An 18,814-nucleotide genomic window follows, 5' to 3' on the forward strand; every position below is an offset into this window, starting at 1 on the left:
GAGCGTTATTCACTGAACTGCCAGCCCGCATTCTGAAACTTAAGTGAACTTCTTTTGCAGTTTCTAGCTTAACCTCGTTAGCTGTGTATAAACATTTCATTTTTAAAATACCAATGATTCCAGCAGCATGGTTGCACATTACATATTTTAAACTCTTTTAACCAGTTATAGAGTTTTAGCATTTCTGGAAAAGAAGTGAACCCTTTTTGTTATTAACTACTCCACATATCCTGACTGCTTGACTTTCTGAAAACAACCAGGTACAATCACTGTGCACAAGCGCTTGGTTACACCTCAGTATTTAGTGTTAATTATTTAGATAGTTCTGTGTGCCTAGCCGATTGTATGTACCAAGTGTTCACAGAGTCCTTAAACACACAAGAACAAAATGTTCCAAGGATTAAACGTGGGCTGAAATGACCTGTCAGACGAGGATGATCAGTGTTTGCACTTGGAATATGCAAACCTCTGACAAAAGTGTGATCATAAATGTGTACCAGTAGAGTCAAAAGCCCATTCCATTGGGATGTTATAGGAAATACAGTACAAAAATGATGCCAAAAGTAAAATTCAAATAAGCTTTTCTGCAACCTAACAAAATATTTCCCAAACAGCAGGACATAATGGTTTTGAAGATATTTGCAAGGTCATAATTATTCCCATTGGAACTGGTGGTGTTATCTAATCAGACAGGGACACAAGGGAATAACAAAACTTAAATAATTTTTTCAGTGTATTAAGTACAAACTGGCTTTCATATAGCATCTCTTCATTTTGTTCCACCTGTTTTGCTTTTAGAAAGAAAAGAACTCTAAAGAAATCCCTTTCATTCAACAGTTAATGCAGGGCTTGAAAAATTTACCTTAGGCAATGAAGACTGAGTCTAACAATGTGGGTAGTTTGTTTTGCTCTCATGTGTGAAAAGCCCAGTTGTAATTCTGCTTTCCCTGGCTTTCTGAAGATTTTGTTTTGTTTTGTTTTGTTTTCAAACATGCTTGGAAGGCACATGTTGAAGAATCAGCAAAATATGACAGTCTTGCTAGCTTTGTAAGTACTTTTCCATCTGGTGGATTCATCTAATTGGAGTGGTGGGCTTGGAATAGTTCAATGCTGCTCATTTCACGCAATTCTAACCCTGGTACCTATATGGGGGCTCCTGAAGTCTTTCCCCACTCCCCAGCATTCAACAGGCAACTATCTACTTCTTTTCCCATGTAACTGCAGCAAGTACTTGCCTGCAGCATAGTGCTTAGATAACTTGCAGTGGTTTTTGCCCTAGAAAGAGAACTTCATCTCAGCCAGATCCCTGTGAGCCACAGTTGGAGAAGCTTTGAAACTGAAAAAAAGAGAGTAGTACAAAGAGTGAAAAAGGTAGGGAGGCAAGGGATGGGATGGAAGGAAAGGCCAAAACCAGGCGGTCTGACTCTTTTATTGTGGCAGAAATAACTGAATCCATTGAAGTCAGTGGCTTTATGCTGGCTCAAAGGAGAAAGGAAGCAGGCACGAGGTTTCAGCCATAGTGAGGACATAGTCTTTCTCGTGGATAAGTGAGTGAATTATTACTGTTCAGCTTGAACTTCTCATCAGGAAGACTGTTTTATGAGTTGGTTCGTAAAAAAATGAAGGGTTCATTAAGACAATCGTGTTTCTGATCGCCTGAATCTACTGCAATGGTGTGGTGGGATTTACAATAACTGCAAGCTAAACAGCTATATTTTATTATTATTATTATTATTATTATTATTATTATTATTATTATTATTATTTTATTTTTTAAATAAAGATGGTACATCCTTTTCCAGGGCTCCTCCAAAGGGGATAGTGACTCCACTTGCTTTTCCTTTACCTTTCTCTACATTCCCCTTCCTCCTGAATTTTAACCTGCCATCTGATAACACAGCTGTTTTTCCTTTCTCCTTTGTATACTTCCATACATCAGATTTCTAGATCTCTTACATTCCTTCCTACATTTATTCTCACATTTCCTTAAGGTACTATAGAGAGTGGGGGAAGTAGTATGGACTATAAAATGAGATCCCTTTTCTATAGAGAAATATTTTTGTTGAAACGTAACTATTCTGAGTTTCATGGAAGAGTGATGGTGTGAATTACCTTTTTGTTGTTGTTATTAGGCAAAACAACAGCTATTTCGAAATGTCTTGAAAAAAGCAGTCTGGCATAGTATACACAGAAGTAGCAGCTGTATTAAATCCTGCCATGGTTGGGTCAGTTGTGTCCTAAAATGGAGTGCAGGTCAGTACAACTGTATCAGCTGCTGCCCTGTCAGTTACATTCACACTGCTGCCTGAAACTCAAATACTGGAAAAGTCTAAGAAAAACTTTGGAAACACATCAGACTGTGTGCCATGCTTCCACGCAGCTCACGTGGATCAAATATTTTCACTTGGCAGTGTAAGGCAACAATCTCATGAAAGCTGTTAATATTGACACTAATCTCTAGTGTGAATCTTCCTTCTGTGCTCAGGACAGGACAGGTATTTGATGGCAGAGAACAAGCTCTCACTTACGAGAAGGTATGTGTCACCAAAGGAGATGGGGAGGTGGAGGCTTTATAGCTCCCTACGAACAAGCAAACAAACCAAGTGTTTTTTTTTTTTCTTTTTTTTTTTTCTTTTTTTTTCCCTATCAAACAACAGTTTGGTTACTGTTGCTTGGAGTTTCTAAATTTCTTCTCAGATTAAATTGGGTTAAATTTATGTTCTTTGTAATTGAATGTCCTGTAGAGGGGTCTTGCACACAAGGCTGGTGGTTCACAGCTGAGGGGGGATGGTTTGATCTCAGCACTGAGTGTGGATTTGAAAAATTAGACTTCTGTTAGATCTGAGGGTTTGCTTTAAAAACTGTTTAGTGTCACGTATAATGACCATGGGAAGAGAGAAAACAAAGGAGAGCACAAATTTGTTTTCCTTAAAAAAGAATGACAGCAGGCAGTAAGGACAAGCCATGCATTGTGATCATACCCTCAGCGGCTGAAACAGCAGGAGGCTTTTAAGGCAGGGCTGGAGCTGCACTCCTTGGGTGGCTACCCTGCTTGCAGAGCTCGTCTGCTCGCCTTCCTGGAAGGGCAGAGCAGGCAGCCAGGTGCCCTCTGGCAGTCTGCGGCTTTTGGGATCTGCTTACTTTGCCTCTGCCTAAAGCCAGCCCCAGCCTGGGCTCCTTCCTCATACGTGCGATGGATGAGAAAACAGAGTGATGTTGCAGACAGAGGAGTAGAGGGGGAACCAGGACACTTCTGTCTCATTCTTTCAGCTCTCTTTTAGAGATATTTTTTAAATCTTCCTGCACAACTTCAGGGAAAAACTGCTGTGTGTTTTTTCCTCTGCAAGACAACATTCTTGAATAATACTTCCCTGTTCTGCAGGGGTCTCAGGCTATGCTTTGAGTGTTTGTCAAGTCTGCAGAAGCTTTGGGTGCTTTAGACTACCTGTGAATAAAGTTAAGTGTTTACAGCTGAAGGGAGGGCAATTGCAACACTGGCATAACGAAGGTTATGAGTTGAATTTAGCAAGATTTTCTGGGGGGACTGAGCTGTTTTCATATTTTATTTCCTGCATGCAAGAAAGGGTGTGCTAGCAGAGTTTATTGATTATAAAATTTGAGAGCCCATTGTCTGCACAGAGGGGAACTAGAGCAGATTTTGGAATGATTCAGAGAACTCTAAAGCCTGTACTAATAGAAACAGGCTGAAACGTAGCAGTACAAAGTGCAAAATCATTCACCTGGGGACCTCTAAGAATTTTGCCTCTGAGCTCATCAGTTAGAAACAAACAAGAATAAAGCCCTCATGACTGCTCGTCACAAAATGACTTGGGTAACAATGACTACCCCCCACATTATTGCAACCACGATGTACCGGGCAAAAGTTTTTCCAGAAGAACTGGGGAAGTGCTTAAGCCATCTACAAAACCTTAATGAGAGCTCACTGCAATGAGTCTTGTTTTAGTCGCCTGTGGAGAGGAACGATGAATTCCAGGTGGAAAAGGTGTGGTGAAGGGCTCATAAAATGATCAGGAGACTAGGAGTTACTATTTGTTGAGGGAGCTAAGAGTTTGCTTTGATTAATCAAAGAAAATGAAGTCTGAGGAAGATGATATTACTGCTCCTTTTAAATACCAAATATCAAGGAGACAGAGAAGATACTGAAAGCCAGAAGAAAAAGCTGATCCAACAAAAATGACCATGCGTTTGTTCTGGCTGGAAATGAGGAGGAAGAGCAAGACTCTGAATGACCACTTTGCTGACATATTGGAAGCGGTGTAGCTGATGTGTGACCAGTCCACGGCAGCAAGGACTGACCTCAAGGATCTGGAGATTGCCGTCAGACTGCTGGTTCATAACTTCACTGACCTGGAACAGAGGATGGGCTCCATGCAGCCCAGCCACAAGGCAGGGAGGCGCTGGGTTTGCTTCCATAGCACACCGCTTCCTCCTGCTGAAATTTGGCCTGGTTGTTTCCTTTTTGTTTCCTTCCTGCTTTAAAGGCTCCTGTGGTTCCCCTTCCCTCTCAGTTAAATCCTTGTCCCATGGATCAGTTAAAGCTGGGCTAATAGTAGACTGCTATTTTGGAGCTCCAAGGGGCTGAAAGAGGTAGGAATTCAACTCTGATAGTTCTGTAGGCAAGGGAAACGGCATCCATGTTTGAGCTTGTGTTGTGCAAAGCCATGGGCAGGACAAGGGCTGACAGGCAATGAAAGCTACTGGCACCAGAAGTTCTGCTTTTCTAACAAAATCCTTTAGATTTTGTTTAGTGAAGCCACATTCAGCTAAACCACAACTTAGGTTAGACTAACCACGGGTGAAAAACCCCACATAGAGCTTTAGGTTAAATGGAAGGTTTGCGGTCTCACAAAGGAACCCTTTCTCCAGAAATAAAGGCAGAGTTGCTCCTGCATTAATGGCTTGTTTAGTCTGGATGTCAATCTGTACTTAAAAAAAATATGTAATGATAGATAATTGTATCTGCGTGTGCATGAGCCAGATCAGATGCAGAAACAGTCTGATGTAACCCGGGTGTTGGGACTACTGTATGATTTATTTCTGCTTTTAGAAACTGCGAACTAGAGGGATTGCCAAAAGTTTTCTCAGTTTTGGGATTCTGAGTTCTGTGATCAGGTGGGATCCACATTGCTGCTTTGTCTTGGAAACAGTCAGACAGGTGCGGCATTTCCCTCTCTGCAGGCTGCATCCAGCAAGAGAAAGCTGAGCTAGGGATGGTGTAGAGGGGGTATCACCATGCTTTCTCTTCTGCTTTTATCTTCAGGTGCAGGGATTTTCAGGAAAATGAGGGAAACAAACAAACAAAACCTTAAATGATTTGTTCAAATAAACAATTTGTAAAAATCTGCTAGATACCCAGGTCTGTTCTGTCCCAAAATAGTTGCAATGTTTTGCACTCTACTACTCTATTTAATTTCTACATAATAAAGCAATATATTTTAAAATCCCAAACCTGGATGGTTAGCAGGACTAACAAGCTTCCTAGCCTGAACAGGACTGCTGTCAAGTATATCTACTGAATGTAATTTAATTTATTTTTTTTAAATAGGAGGAGCACAAGCAGCTTCTGTCCTTTCTCTTCCTCAGCAGCTGCCCCAAGGCTTGAGAAGAGTCCCCATTCTTCAGTGAGGGCCAGGGCTCTCCATGGAGCCCTGCCAGCTGAGGGGCAGGAGGAAGAGCTTCTTCTGGGGAAAGACTTCATAAGCCACAAGGACAAGGCAGGTGAAGAGCTGCCAGCGTGATGTTTGTTTGCCGAGATGTGGCAGTGTGGGGAGAAATAGTGGACTGGAACGAAGGACTGAGGGTCCTTGCACAGGGAAAAGAAACCTCAGAGTAAAAGGATATGCTGGATCATGGCAAAGGAGATAATGGGGAATAAGTAGGCAGATAAAAGAGAATGAATAAAAGTGCATGGCAGTGGTGTCTTTTTTTTCTTGAGGAGAACTGTGTTGAATCAAATAAAGCTTGTCTGCAATGGTCTGGGGTTGCACATGTGAGAGTGTATTTGTTCAATGACAGTGGCAGTACTACCCCAGCTTTCTACATGGTTTCATGGTTTCTGGTTATTTCTTAGTTTTTTATTCATGTTGATCTTAAACTATTTTCCAAAGGAAATCTCTACTGTTATGGTGATTCTGCAGCTAGAGAAATACTGGGTCTGTGTTTTTGAGAGAGAGAGAGAGGGAGAGGAGAGAGAGGAAAGAGAAGAGTGACAGAGAACCTACAGGTGTAACAACAGGAAAGAAAAAGATAGGAAGTGTGTCTTAGGGTGGTATATAAAGACAGCAGGGATATATCCATAGTGGGTACATGTGGGGAGGTAAGTTGGGTTGAATTGGTTGGTTGTTAAAATGAGGATGAAATAGAGACAAGTTACTTAAAGACTAAACTTTTCTTAATGTTACTAGTCTGACTGTAGTGTTGGATGAATGCATGTTACAGTGGCATCTGCTTGAGTGCACACCGGAGAGCTGTGGGCTGCACCACAAACTTGAGGAATCCAAGCTTTCATTTCAAAGTCAAGGGCTCTAGTTTTCAGGATGGCAAGGGTATGTTTCCACCAAGAAACAGGGCAAGGATTAAAACAAATAAATAAATAAATAAATAAAATTAAGCCCATGGCTTCTAGAAGTATGCATTTATTTGTACTTTTCATCTCATCAGAGCGTTAACTCTGAAGGATAGTGACTACATTTAACTATCAGGAGACACAGTTCCAGGATTGACCTTTTTAACAGATGGGGCTGGAGCAACAGCCCTGTTCTTCCCAGAGGGGAACATGGTAGTTACTGAGGGAAATGGGATTTGTCATAAAGTTGAAAACAAAGGAGAAATTAAAATGAAAAGGAGGGACCATTGTTGTAAAAAGAGAAACTTGCTTCTATCTGAGTGATGCTCACAACAGGGTACTTGAATTCAACATAAATTTTGCTTCTCTCTGTAGGTAATTCTAAAGTCTGGGTTCAGTCTCTTCATTTATTTTTGCACCTGCTGTTAATATCAAAGACGAGTCAGCTGTGGGTTTAGGCTAGAACAAAGCCTTATGCTTAAGCTTAAAACTGATACTACAAGTTCTATCAGTTTGCCAATGCTGGGGCAGTAGGACTTCTTGGGAACTGTGCAAACTGTGTCAGGGAAAAGTCTACTTATTTTTAGTGGTTGGAAATTTTGGGGAAGATGAAGAGGGGAGTTTCAAGATAGGGCCATGGGGGAACGTTGGCATCCCTATTGTGACAATGGCAGCATCTGATCTGTGTTACATGCTAGCACATCTCAAAGTGGGGTGAACAAAAGATAGGGCACTATTAACTTCTTATTTCTTTAGGATTTTTCTTAAGTCTGTTAATTATAAAGTAACTCTAAAGTAACTTTAATTCATGGAAAGGTTAAAATTTGTATGTACTAATTAAGCAGATAATTGAAATAACTTATTGCTCTAGCAGATAGGAAATTATAACAATGTTCTTCAGCCATACGTTAACTCTAGAAGGTTTCTATATGGAAATAGAAAAATACAAAAATCCTGATAACCTTATTTATCTTTGTTGCAATAAAACATGTTATTTTGCTAGTGTTAGGTAACAACAGTGCTGTTGCCTACCATGCCAACTGTTACGTTGTTTGCTGCTTCTATTTCATTACTACCTAAGAGGCCCTCGTCCCAAGCCAGTATCCTGTTGTGCTAGATGTGGTTCAAAAGATGGCCTTTATAGCAAAAAGCTTACACTGTTTATGGTGCTTTTGGTTTATCTGTAAAGGATCTGTAAAGATAGCTACTGTTGAAGTTTTAATTTAGAAAATGCTTTTGTGCTTGTTTTTTTTTTTTTTTTTTTTCTTCTTCTTTCTTTAACAAAGTAGTTTAAACAACTGTTTGCTTTACTGAACAGCCTATAATAAAACCCATAAATATCTGATCTTTGTACTGCATTGGACAGCACAACATGGTAGATGGCAAGATGGCTTTCTTTAGCTACTCATGTAGTCTTGTAAAGGAAACAAATCCACAGTACAATGCATCCTTTGTGCATTAACACTAGCGTTTTATTTCTTTTAAAATTAATCTTCTGCATTTCCTAACAGTATAATACGTAGCATTATATTTACCTGAAAATTTTCAGATTAAAATGTCCTTGCACAAGAAGTCAAGAAGTACCCCCCCCTTTTTTTTCATAAAGACTTGGATTTTTTTTTCTCTAAAAAAAAAAAAAAACATATATACTGAAAATTTTGCATAGTTTTGATTGTTTTTGAAAGGAAAAAATATGCCAGGAAAAAACATGGTCTTCACAACTTTAATAACTGAGGTATTAACCCTCATAGATCACATACCGTGTCACTTGTATGACTTATGGTTCTAGCTGTATAACCTTTCAGTTGTCGCCTTGCAGAGCAGAAAATGAAGCAACGTAAGCAGAGCTGAACAAACTACTGAAAGCAAACAATATATTTACTTTTTTTTTTTTCTTTTTCCATATGTTAGTTACCTCTGAACAGACCTGGACATCTTAAAAACTGTGTTGTTTTGACTTGCTGAACGAATTGCAGTTCATGTTGGATCTCAGAGTATTTCTTCTGCTTCTGGACTAGGTAATTCCCAACTCCACCAAGTGCTTCCAAGATGGCTGCTGGCACACACAGCAGTGCGAACCCACGTTTGCATGGTGTCAGCACTCAGTTAATATTCTTGTGGAAAAGTGGTGACTTATGTAAGTGCTTGTAGGAATCAAAGAAAACGACTGACACATAGCCTTTAAACAAGTTTACTCCTTGCATGCGTACAGTGTTTGAGAACAATCCTCTGTAAAAACAATCCCCTGTGAAATAGGTTTCTGTATAAATTGCTCTAAAGGTTTACAGAATAAGACTAGGGAACAATGTCTTTCCTGTGGGTTTCTCATTTGTGACAGCAATTCAGTAGCTGGGTAATAATTACTGTATTCTGTAAGATCATTTAGCTGAAAATACCTAGGAAAAAATGCAGTTATTTTTATTAACTTGCACAGGACTTTTCCATAAGGGATTTAATATGGGGCTCTCTTTACTCAGCCCTGAAGCTTGGGTTTTAGCTGCATTTATCCTTTTCTCCCTCCTCAGTTTGCAGCCTCCCACCTTTCCAGTAGGTTGCCTTCTGTGTATTTCATTGCTGCTGCTCCTGCCTCACCCACCTTCAGGAGGCTGGTTCAGTCAGCTCCTGTACTGCTGCCACCCTGGATCTTTATAAACTCTCTTTCCCCATCATGTCTTATCCCATTTCTTTTTTCTTCCAAGGAATTGATCTTGCATCATAGAGGGGTCTCTAAGAATATAAGGATGATGAGTGAGATAAGGTGATTTATGAGGCAAAAAAGTGCGACCAGATAAAAGATGAGTCAGTCATTGCTGAAATGTAGCAGACAGATCTGGAAAGAATAAGTGTTTGTTTTTAAGCTGTATTTAATAAAAAAAAAAAAAAAAAAAAAAAAAAAAAAAAAGAATTACAACAATGTTTTCCTGTAAGTATTTTGATTAATATTGCCAAATTATTGCCAAACAGACTTATTTGCTGCTTTCTAAACAGGCCTTTTCCTGTAAGTATGATGTGCGCTAAAATGACTGACAGCTCCAGTGAGAGCTCCAGCTTCTAAACTATTGTGAAATTGCATTTAAACACACAAATACAACCAAAGATTTTTGCCCACAGTGCTCCTGATACAACACATTGATAACAGAGCCCTTGCATCTAATGCAAGTGGATGCATAAGAGTGTTCTAATTTGCATTTATTTGTGTTTCAGAATTTAAAAAATCCTTTCATGGGATGATATAGCAAAGCTTACTGTTCCAGATCAAAACTTCCTATTGGAGTTGCTGAGACTTCTCTGGCAAACGAAGTGGACGTATGGTTAGTACCACAGCTGCATCAGTGGCATCGTTGCTCTGGCGATGCAAATTGTTATGCTCCGAACAATGAAAATCAGATTTACAGATATATGGGGGAACAAGCAAATGTGATTCATTGCTAATTTATTCCCAAATATTTAGATGAAAACCAAGCATATTTGTCTGTCTGCAAATCAATATATTTTACAAATCCATATGTATTTATCTTGAAAATTAATTTTCATTGTCATCTAACGTTTCTTCTATAATTGCTTTTGCCTGCCTTGCCAAGAAGCAGGTGACCAATCAGGTATGAATTGCCAATGGCTAATGAATAATAATCAAATGAACAGTTTGCCAATAACCCTTATCCTGAAAGCTGTTTGTCTAGAAGATTTGATTTCTTACAAATCAAAATGTATTTTGCCTACTTTGTTGAATATACACATGCATATTTATGTATGCAAAATTCACATTCCTTATATAAATATTCAGATATCCAGTTTCAGGCAGTGATATTTGAACAACTGTAGTTTGGATGACCAACAATAGAGGAATTCTGCATAAATTAGCATAGTCAAACAAGATTTCTACAATTATAAATTGTCAATGTAGTTTCAGTAATTTGGTATTGACAGAAGAACAATTTGGGACTAATCTGTGTAAAGGAGCACCTTTCACTTTTTCAGGTGAATGCTCAGTCATTTCAATTTCATTCTCCCTTTCAATTTCAATAATTTGGCGTTACAGATTTTCTAATACTAACAAAATACAATTTGTTAATTGCTAAGCAAACAGACTGCAACAACCAAGCACAATTCACTAAAGTTTTGTTTCCATTCGCTAAGCCTTTTTTCTCAGAGAATTTAAATAGTTGCTGGCTCCGCAGTGATCCCCCAGCAGTTCTGAGAGGAAAGCTGTCTGTGCGAAGCAGGTAAATAATGGCTGGTTTTAAAGAAATAAAAACACCTCGCACGAATAGATACTTTAAATTGAAGTTATTAAACTGTACTGATAAAGTCAAGTATACTGCAGGAAAATGTGTTGCAGAAGCTGATGCATCTTTCTGTATGTCGGTTCAGGATTTTTGAGCAGCAGCAGGTTTCAGGAACCATACAGATGAAAGCAGTTTAGTAAAACCTGCCCCTCTGTGAGTTGTTTTGCTCTGTGTTTTTCTTTTTAAATGACTCTTTAATCTGGTTTGGCGTTTGAACCTCTTTGCGAGTCCGGAGCTTGTTTCCCGCTGGCAGCTAACGTTCAGCGAGCTGCACACGGGATTTCATTTGAAAGCGTTGTTATTTGTAGAGAAACACCTTATTTCGTGTGCTGCCGGATGACCATATCGCAAATCGGCCCCCAGCGTGGAAGCTCGCCCTTTTTCTAACGTTAACCGAAGTCCTGAAACGGCGCGGCTAAACCGCGGCAAGAGTTTGAAATCGGGACGAGAAGCACAGGTTGGTGGCGTGTCTGCAGCGGGGCCGAGGAAGGGAGACGGGACCCTCCTGCCCCGGGGCGGGAGGGTGGCGGGGGTTCGGCGGGACCCCCCGGGAACCCTCCCCGGGCGCTCTCGGGAGCGGAGCGGAGCAGCCGCCGCCGCTCCGCTGGGATGCCGGGGGAGCAGGGAAAGGGAGCTCTGCCGGCGATAAGCGGGGAGAGGAACACCTGCGAGGGGAACACACCTGCGGCGGGCGGGGAGGGAGGGAAGGAGAAGAGGGAGGGATGGAGGCAGAGCCCCGGCCGGGCGGGGCGCACAGGTGAGCGCCGCCGGGTAGCGGAGCGGGCAGGGGCAGCCCAAATAGCGGACTGCCGGTTCCCCGTATCGTGTCCTGTGCTCCCCGTGTTACCTCCTCTGCTCCCTGAGTCGCCCCCTTGGCCCAACTCGGAGGGCGGCCGGCCTGAGCGCACCCCCGCCGGGCTCCGAGCTCCGTCTCCCCTCAGCTGCGCCCTGCGCTCAGCGGGTTCAGGGCGACAACGAAATCTTCGCCGCGGGGGCTCCGAGCGCTGCCCTCGGCCCCGCTCCGTTTCGGGGTCCCCCCCGGCTTCCCCTGGGGCCGGCCTCTCCCGGGGGTGCCGCCTGCGGGACGCCTGAGCGCGGCCGGGGCTCCGCGCTACCGGCCCGGGAGGGCTGAACCGGGGCGGCTCCGGGCAGTGCTGGGAAGCCCCGTCCCGGTCCCTCTCCCCGTCCCCATCCCCGTCCCGGTCCTGTCGGGACGGCACAGCGGGCAGGAGGCTCCTGCCGCGTCCCGGGACCCCTCGGGGCGGGCGGCTCGCCAGGGCCCACTCCGGAGCGGCGGGCACCGGGCACTGGGGAGCGAGGTCAGGGCACGGGGACTACCGCAGCCTCCGGGGCCGGCTCCCAGGTAGACCGGGGGGAGCCGGGGGGGGGCGGCTTGGGGGGCTGAGAGACACGGGGCTGGGGGCTGCCGGCCCCCGGCGGAGAAAGGGGAGAGGGGGGGGCACACGAGTGCGGTGCGGGGCGTCGGGGGAGCGGCCCGAGCCTGTCCCCGGGGAGCGGGGGGCGATGCTCTGCGGACACCCAGGGTCCGCTCCCCGGCGGCTTCGTGCCAGGCGCCCCAGGGCGCCCGCCTTTCGCCCGGGGCGGCTGGAAATCGCCGCTTCGGGTGCCGAGGCCGCATAGGGAGGGTCTTTTCCTCGCGTCTCTGCCTGCGTTCCCTTTAGGTAAGCGTTGTGCCGTAGCTCCTGGGTGTGCGGCTGGGAGCGGGAGGAAGGGAGGCAGCTTGGGAAGCGATCGCTCCGCCAGTGGGCGTTTTCTGGCGGCCGGGCTCGGTATTGGAAGCGGCACTGCAGTGATTTTATCTGCCTCTTTGCAGACGCGCACGCACATACGGGGCAATATTTGCGTTGCTGGAAGAAAATACGGCTTGTTAGCGTTTTCTCGCTGTGAAGGCGAGGCGGGAGCACGAGGAGAAGCGGACTTTAAAAGGGGATCGGAGCCGCTCGGCGGTCGGTAGCGCCGCGTCCCCCTCCGGCCTAAAGGGGGACCGGGAATGTGAGGATTTCGGGACGGAGGGGGCCGGGGTGCACGGGCGGTGCCGGCCGGGGGCTGCCGGCGGGAGCGAAGGAGCGGACCGCGGTCGCCTCTCGTTTCGCTCCGTCCTTGCGCGGCTTCCCCTCTCTGCCTACTCCGCCGTCTCTGCTAGACGTCCTGCCTTAAACTACGGCGAAAGGGAGGGAAGAGCGGAAGCATGTCCAACCCGGAGAAGCGGCTCTTAGCCCGCCCCTCGGCCCCCCTGGCTGCGGCACCCGGGGAAAAGCCCGGCTCCGGCAGCCGCCCGCTCCACTCCCATGGCCAGAGCGGCGGAGGTGGAGGCAGCGGCGGGTCTCCTCCTCCTCCCCCCGCTCCCGGAGGCGGCTCGGCTGCCTGCAGCTCCCTCTTTCTCCTCCTAACAACCAGCAGCAGCAGCGGGAGCCGCGCTGCAGGGACAGCCTCCTCCGCCGCCTCCGCCAGCATCGTCCCCAGAGCGGCGGCGGCTCCTTTCCTCGCTCCAATCCCCTCCTTTTCCTCCGCTTCTCCATCTTCTTTTTACTTCTTGCCGCCGCCTCCTCGTTTCCCCTCCTCGTCTTCCTTTAACCTCACGAGTCTCCAAGGGAGGGAAGGAGGAGGAGGAGGAAGAGATGTTGGCGGAGCAGCGGCAGCAGCAGCTCACTTGATCGCCCATCCAGGCGGCAGCGGCAGGAGGAGACTCTTCTCTTCTTCCTCCATCCAGGGCTTGCTGCTCCGCTCCACGGCCGGCGGCCCCCGGCAGCACCACTCCCGGCTCCTCCTCCCCCCGGCCGCCTCTCGCCCGTGGTCCTGCGATTCCCTCGGGGCTGCAGCGGCAGCAGCCCGCGGCGACGGGATCCGAGGAGGCGACGGCCCCGGCAGGAGCGGGACTCCGAGGCGGCAGCAGCGGCAGAGAGGCGCCTTCTTCTTCTCCTCCTCCTCGGCTCCTCTGCTCCTAGGGCCAGACATGGAAGATGGATCTAATTCTGCCAGCTGCTTTAGGAGGTTTACGGACTGTTTCTTGAACACAAGTAGGTACCGCCCGGCGGAGAGGACGGGGGGGGACGAAGGGCCGTGTCCGAGGCTGGGTGCATGCGGCGAGGAGAGGCAAGGGCATCGCTTTCTTTGTGAGCGGGGGGGGGGGGGGGGGAGGCGAGCACACAAAGGGGCTGCGTGCGCGGGGCGTGCGTGGACGCATGGAGGAGCGGCGAGGATGCACGGACAAAGGGGATGCTCGGCGTGCCCGAGCGCTTTGTGGCGGCCGTATCCGCATCGCTCCGGCGCCGGGCGTAACGCCGCGGGTGTGCGTGTCAGCAGCCCGCTGCCTGGTGCTGCTCGATTCCCTCACCAACGGTACCGGGGGAGCGGGGGCCGCCCCCCCTGCTCGCTCCGAGGGGCGGTGAGGAAGCCTCGCGGTCTCGGCAGCCGGCAGAAAAGCGGTGGAAGACGAGGAGGAGGAGGACCGGAGGACCGGAGGACCGAGCGGGGCGCAGCGCCGCGCATCCTCCCGCACCTCCCGGAGGGTCTGCCACACGCGGGGGGCTCGGGGCTCCCCAGCCAGCCTCGCCACCGGCTGCCCCCTTTCCTCGGCCAGGGCTTCGCTGCGGGGCCACCGGGGCACGGCCGCGCTCGCCGTGCGCTGCCGGGGCCCGCCCGGAGCGCCCCGAGCCCCCCCGGGGCCGGCGACCCCCGTTCGAGGGCGTCTCGAGGGGGCATCTCCCCGGAGCCCCTCGGCCCCGGTCTCGGGGTCCCCGGTCTGTGGCGGAGCCGCGGGAGCGAAGGGCTTTGGGGCACACGGTGCTTTCGGGCTGAAACGCTGCTTCATCGGACACCGCTGGTCACCTAGCGGTGTGGTTTTAGGGTGGCTTCCACCAGTGGCTGGTGTGACTTTTTTTTTTTTTTTTTTTTTCTTCTATCTCTGAAGTCACAGATTTATGCCTTAAGGTGTCCCTGAACTCGCGATATGGTATCTTGGCACGCTTTCACTTTTGTTGGGTAGCTTTTCGGATACAGGTACATAGTATTTAGTTCATGCGTGTACGTATTTCTGGAGGATGTGAGAAGAGCTATAGAGACGTCAGCTGAAACCTCCTTATTGCCTAACAGCTCTCTTTATCAAGTGTGGTAGTACTTGTTCTGTTATATGGTAGAGGTGTATAAAGACCACTATATACATGCCCCATTGTCCTTTGGAAACTTCATGCAATATTTGATTATGCTACAGAACCATATACTTGCTCAGTTTTAAGGCCTGAAGGGATTCTTAAGTTCTAGTTTTTATTTTCTCTGTGTTTGAGAGGAGTGGAGCGCTAGTCATGCAAGTAGCACAACTCTGATGCTTTAAAATAAGTAGTCTTGGGAGCAAGGGATCTGGCTGGGGAACTTGTGTCATGTAGGGCAGTTCTCTCTTATGCTAGACCAAGAGAAAGAAGGCATGGAAAACATCAGCTCTATTCAAAACAACATTTTAAAAGGAACGATGAATTCAATTTGAGCTGTTTTGTGAACACTTGACTGGAAGAAACTTGGTCATCTTTGACTGGTTGTGACCTTTGAAGATTTTCCTGCAGGCAGGAAAGGGGCAGAATGGTTCTTTTCCCTGAGAGTTTTCTGACATCTAATAAGACATGCAGCCTGTCTCTCTGGGGAGACACTTCTCTGTGCTCTGCAGCCTGCTCTCATGAAACTTTCAAGAACCTAAATGCGTGATATCTCGACTCCTCTCTTGAATGTAGTTGAAACTGGCCAATGGGCTCAAAAGGTATTAGTGAGGTCAGACAGACAGACATCCACGTGTGTGCATGCATACATATCTGTACAGCACTCCCCAGCCCTCCTCACCCCCCCCTAAGTGTTTGCATAAAATTTCCCTTGGAAACCAGGCTGAAGAAAGAGAAGCAGAGAGAAGTGAAACAAAATACTCTTATTCGGTTATGGTGCGGCTATTACAAAGACCACTCGTCCAACTGTGTGGAGTACTGTACACAGTCCCGCTTACAGTACAGCAGGAAGATAATTATTGTGCTCAAGAGGGTACAATGATATAGGATAATGAAGGTTATGTGCTACATCTCATGGGCTTTGTTTCTTGAATTTTATTTTAGGTTCTAAATCATACACGTATACATACATACACTCTTTGACACTTGAGACAAAGTCTAAATATTTTTTTTTACAGAGGGCAACTGGTGAGTTCTGTATGGAAGAGAATTGAGATGCGCTCTTTGGGTGGGAGACTTAAAAGTCACCAAACAGAATCTTCAAGACCAATGAAATTGCTAAAGATGTGTTCTTCTTGTCTGACCTCTTTCGATGTGCATGCACTCCTATCAGGATTTTGTTAGAAGTTACTGATTTTATTAAAAGGTTAGATCCTGCAGTATTCAGTTTGTTCCATATTTGACTTTTTAAGACTCCAATTAAAGCAGTGGACTGCAGAAGCTTATATTAACTGCGTATGGTGTGTGGTGTTCTGAATTTTTTTAAATCTGTAACTTGGTGCATAACATAGTGTTTTGGGAGATGTATAATATCTACCATCCTGGATCAATTCTCTATTGGTGTTCTGCTGTATTTAAGATACTGCCCATTGCCAGGCATTCAGGTTCTTGTGAAATGTCTTACCTGCAGGGGAATGTCCCATGTTCCTTCTACACAAGAGGTCTCTCAAGCTGTGCACAAATCAAATATGAATATTTTACATTGCAGGATCTTCCTGCTTGGTGCAAGTATTACCAGTGTATGGATATTTTATGTGGAGTTGTTTTATCTGCTCGTTCTCTGATGCAGCAAGTTTATCCTGCACCTACATGTGACAGATGTCAAGACTTTCAGATTGAGTAAAACTCTAACAGTAGATGCAATAAGATCTGTAATCGTGTGAGAAAATAATAATTAAAGTTTAAATAAAGTTAGAAGTATTCCAGGTACCTGTGCTGGTGGGAAAGTTAATCTTGGCTTGAATTTTTTTTTCTTTTCTTTTTTTTTCTAGTCTGTCTCTTCATTACTTGCAGTCAGGGTGTTCTGAGTCAAGTGCTGATCTTCAGCAACAAATCTCATGCATACAGGTGGACAGAGTTTCCTTTTGCGGTTAAACCATCCTTAACGTGTACGTGCTAATGTAGAAAACAGAATTATCCCCGGTTTTCACCCCAGGGATTCTGGCTCCACATTGGTTAGAGAAACAGAACTGTGGCCGAAACTGTGTGCAGTTATGATGGTAAGTGGTGTCATTCAGCAGTTCCCATCAGGACTGGGGCGTCGTAATACCCCACTTTGCATTATTGTATAGTCCCACCATGCATCCTGCTCAGAAGCACTACTGTTCTGTTCGGAGAGAAAGAGGGAACAGCATAGAAAGGGAATGCACCCAGTTAACAGTGAAGGAGTGTTTGTCTGAGTTAAGCAACCATTTGTAAAAATACCTATAAAGCACACAGTTTACTTTTGAAATAACTAATCCACAGTCCCTTTGCCTCCTCAGCTTTGCTGTCTACATTTGCCTCGTGGCTTGCGGGCACATAGTGAGCGTCGGCCTTGAGAAAGTAGGTAAAGCCTTTCTAGTTCAGTAAGCTTGTCCCTTGTTTCAGAAGGACCATGGAAGGAATAATTATGCACTGTGCAAATGCTTTGGGAGATGGTGTCTCTGTCACTTTTGAGAGTAGGGTGGCAGCTCATCCGAGGTTCTTAAACTTAAGTTCCTAAACTGGAGCTGATGGCTCCAGTCACCCCTGTTCATGTCCTTCCTCCTTTGGTTGGTGTTTAAGCTAGATATGGTGAGAACCTGAAAGTGTAAAGAAGGGTGTTTATTTCAGCATATACATGTATATGACTTAGTGGCTTTTGAAACAGTCATGCAAATGCTCATTTCCACGTATGATCTGGGGCATGTACTTGGCTTAATCTCTATAAAATCCTTCTGTTGTACAGATCAGTACAACAGTACCTTTTTGTTCACTCGTAAGATTTTGTGCTGCATTCTAATAAAAATACATCATACTTTCTATTCTCTCAATTCTTGAAACATGAATTTGGTTTTGGATTCATAAACTAAAAATGAGAGTCTCTTTGTCTCTGGGTTTACAACTTGGAACTGGCTTATGCAGGTTGTTGATCGGTCTTTAACCTTGTCTGTGATTTAAAATTGTCATTCAGTTTGGCAGAGCTAATATGAGCAAAAATTTTTAGTGCTACTTTGAAACGTTATCATTTCTAGTCATTACGTTTAATGTTTTAAAATTATATATTTTTAAATATTTTAGTTTTGTGCTTTTTGCATTATTCTAAAAGAAAGCTAACATTGTAAGTAAAAATATAAAAAGAAGAAAAACATCTGCATATTTTTTGTTTCGTTTTATACTCCCTCTGCTGGCTGTTTCAATTACAAGTACCTGTACTCAAACTTTGTTACTAAATCTGCTCTTCCTTTAGTGCTTCATCAAATGAGCAGTAATATGCATTGATTTGGATCTGTATTTAAAATACAAAAAAAAAAAAAAAAAAAAAAGCCTATAAGTGTTAAATGAAGAAAGACTATTTGGAGGAACAGAAAAATTTGACACCTGTTTTATGGAACAATGTTTTAATTTTTATCATATCTTGTATTGATCTAACTCTTAAAAACAATTGAATCTTTAGGTGTGTGGGCTACATTTTCACTAGTATATATTACAGGAGTCACAATTCATATATTATTCCAAAAGATTTAGTCATATGTTCTACTTATTGTAACGAATTTGGTGGACAGCACTGAAAAACATTTGTGGCAAAATCTAAATAATTATGCTGCATTTTTGTTACGTTAAAATATCTTTTTATCATTCACCAGTTTGACTTCATTCTGCATAATTGGCTATAAGACTGCACCCAGGGTGTTCTGTGCAGATGTAATGGAGAATTTCGTGAAGTACTGGTTTTAGTACTCTGGTATACAGCA

General features: G+C 45.1%; 1 protein-coding gene across 5 annotated transcripts in view; it reads left to right on the forward strand.

Annotated features, from left to right (window-relative positions):
• Positions 1 to 18,814, forward strand: part of PDE10A (phosphodiesterase 10A) — a 367,399-nt gene that overhangs the window by 171,467 nt on the left and 177,118 nt on the right. The window contains exon 1 of one of the 5 annotated variants that reach the window (XM_072035841.1): positions 12,293 to 13,910. The exons of 3 other annotated variants lie outside the window; for them this stretch is intronic. In XM_072035841.1, the coding sequence (XP_071891942.1) occupies positions 13,082 to 13,910 (829 nt within the window). In that variant the 5' untranslated portion in view covers positions 12,293 to 13,081. Of the gene's footprint in view, positions 1 to 12,292; positions 13,911 to 18,814 lie in introns of those variants that run through there. One more of the 5 variants, XM_038176171.2, reaches the window with a different exon arrangement.

The sequence above is a fragment of the Anas platyrhynchos genome, chromosome 3 (genome assembly GCF_047663525.1).
Source record: "Anas platyrhynchos isolate ZD024472 breed Pekin duck chromosome 3, IASCAAS_PekinDuck_T2T, whole genome shotgun sequence".
In the NCBI taxonomy this organism is placed as follows: domain Eukaryota; kingdom Metazoa; phylum Chordata; class Aves; order Anseriformes; family Anatidae; genus Anas; species Anas platyrhynchos.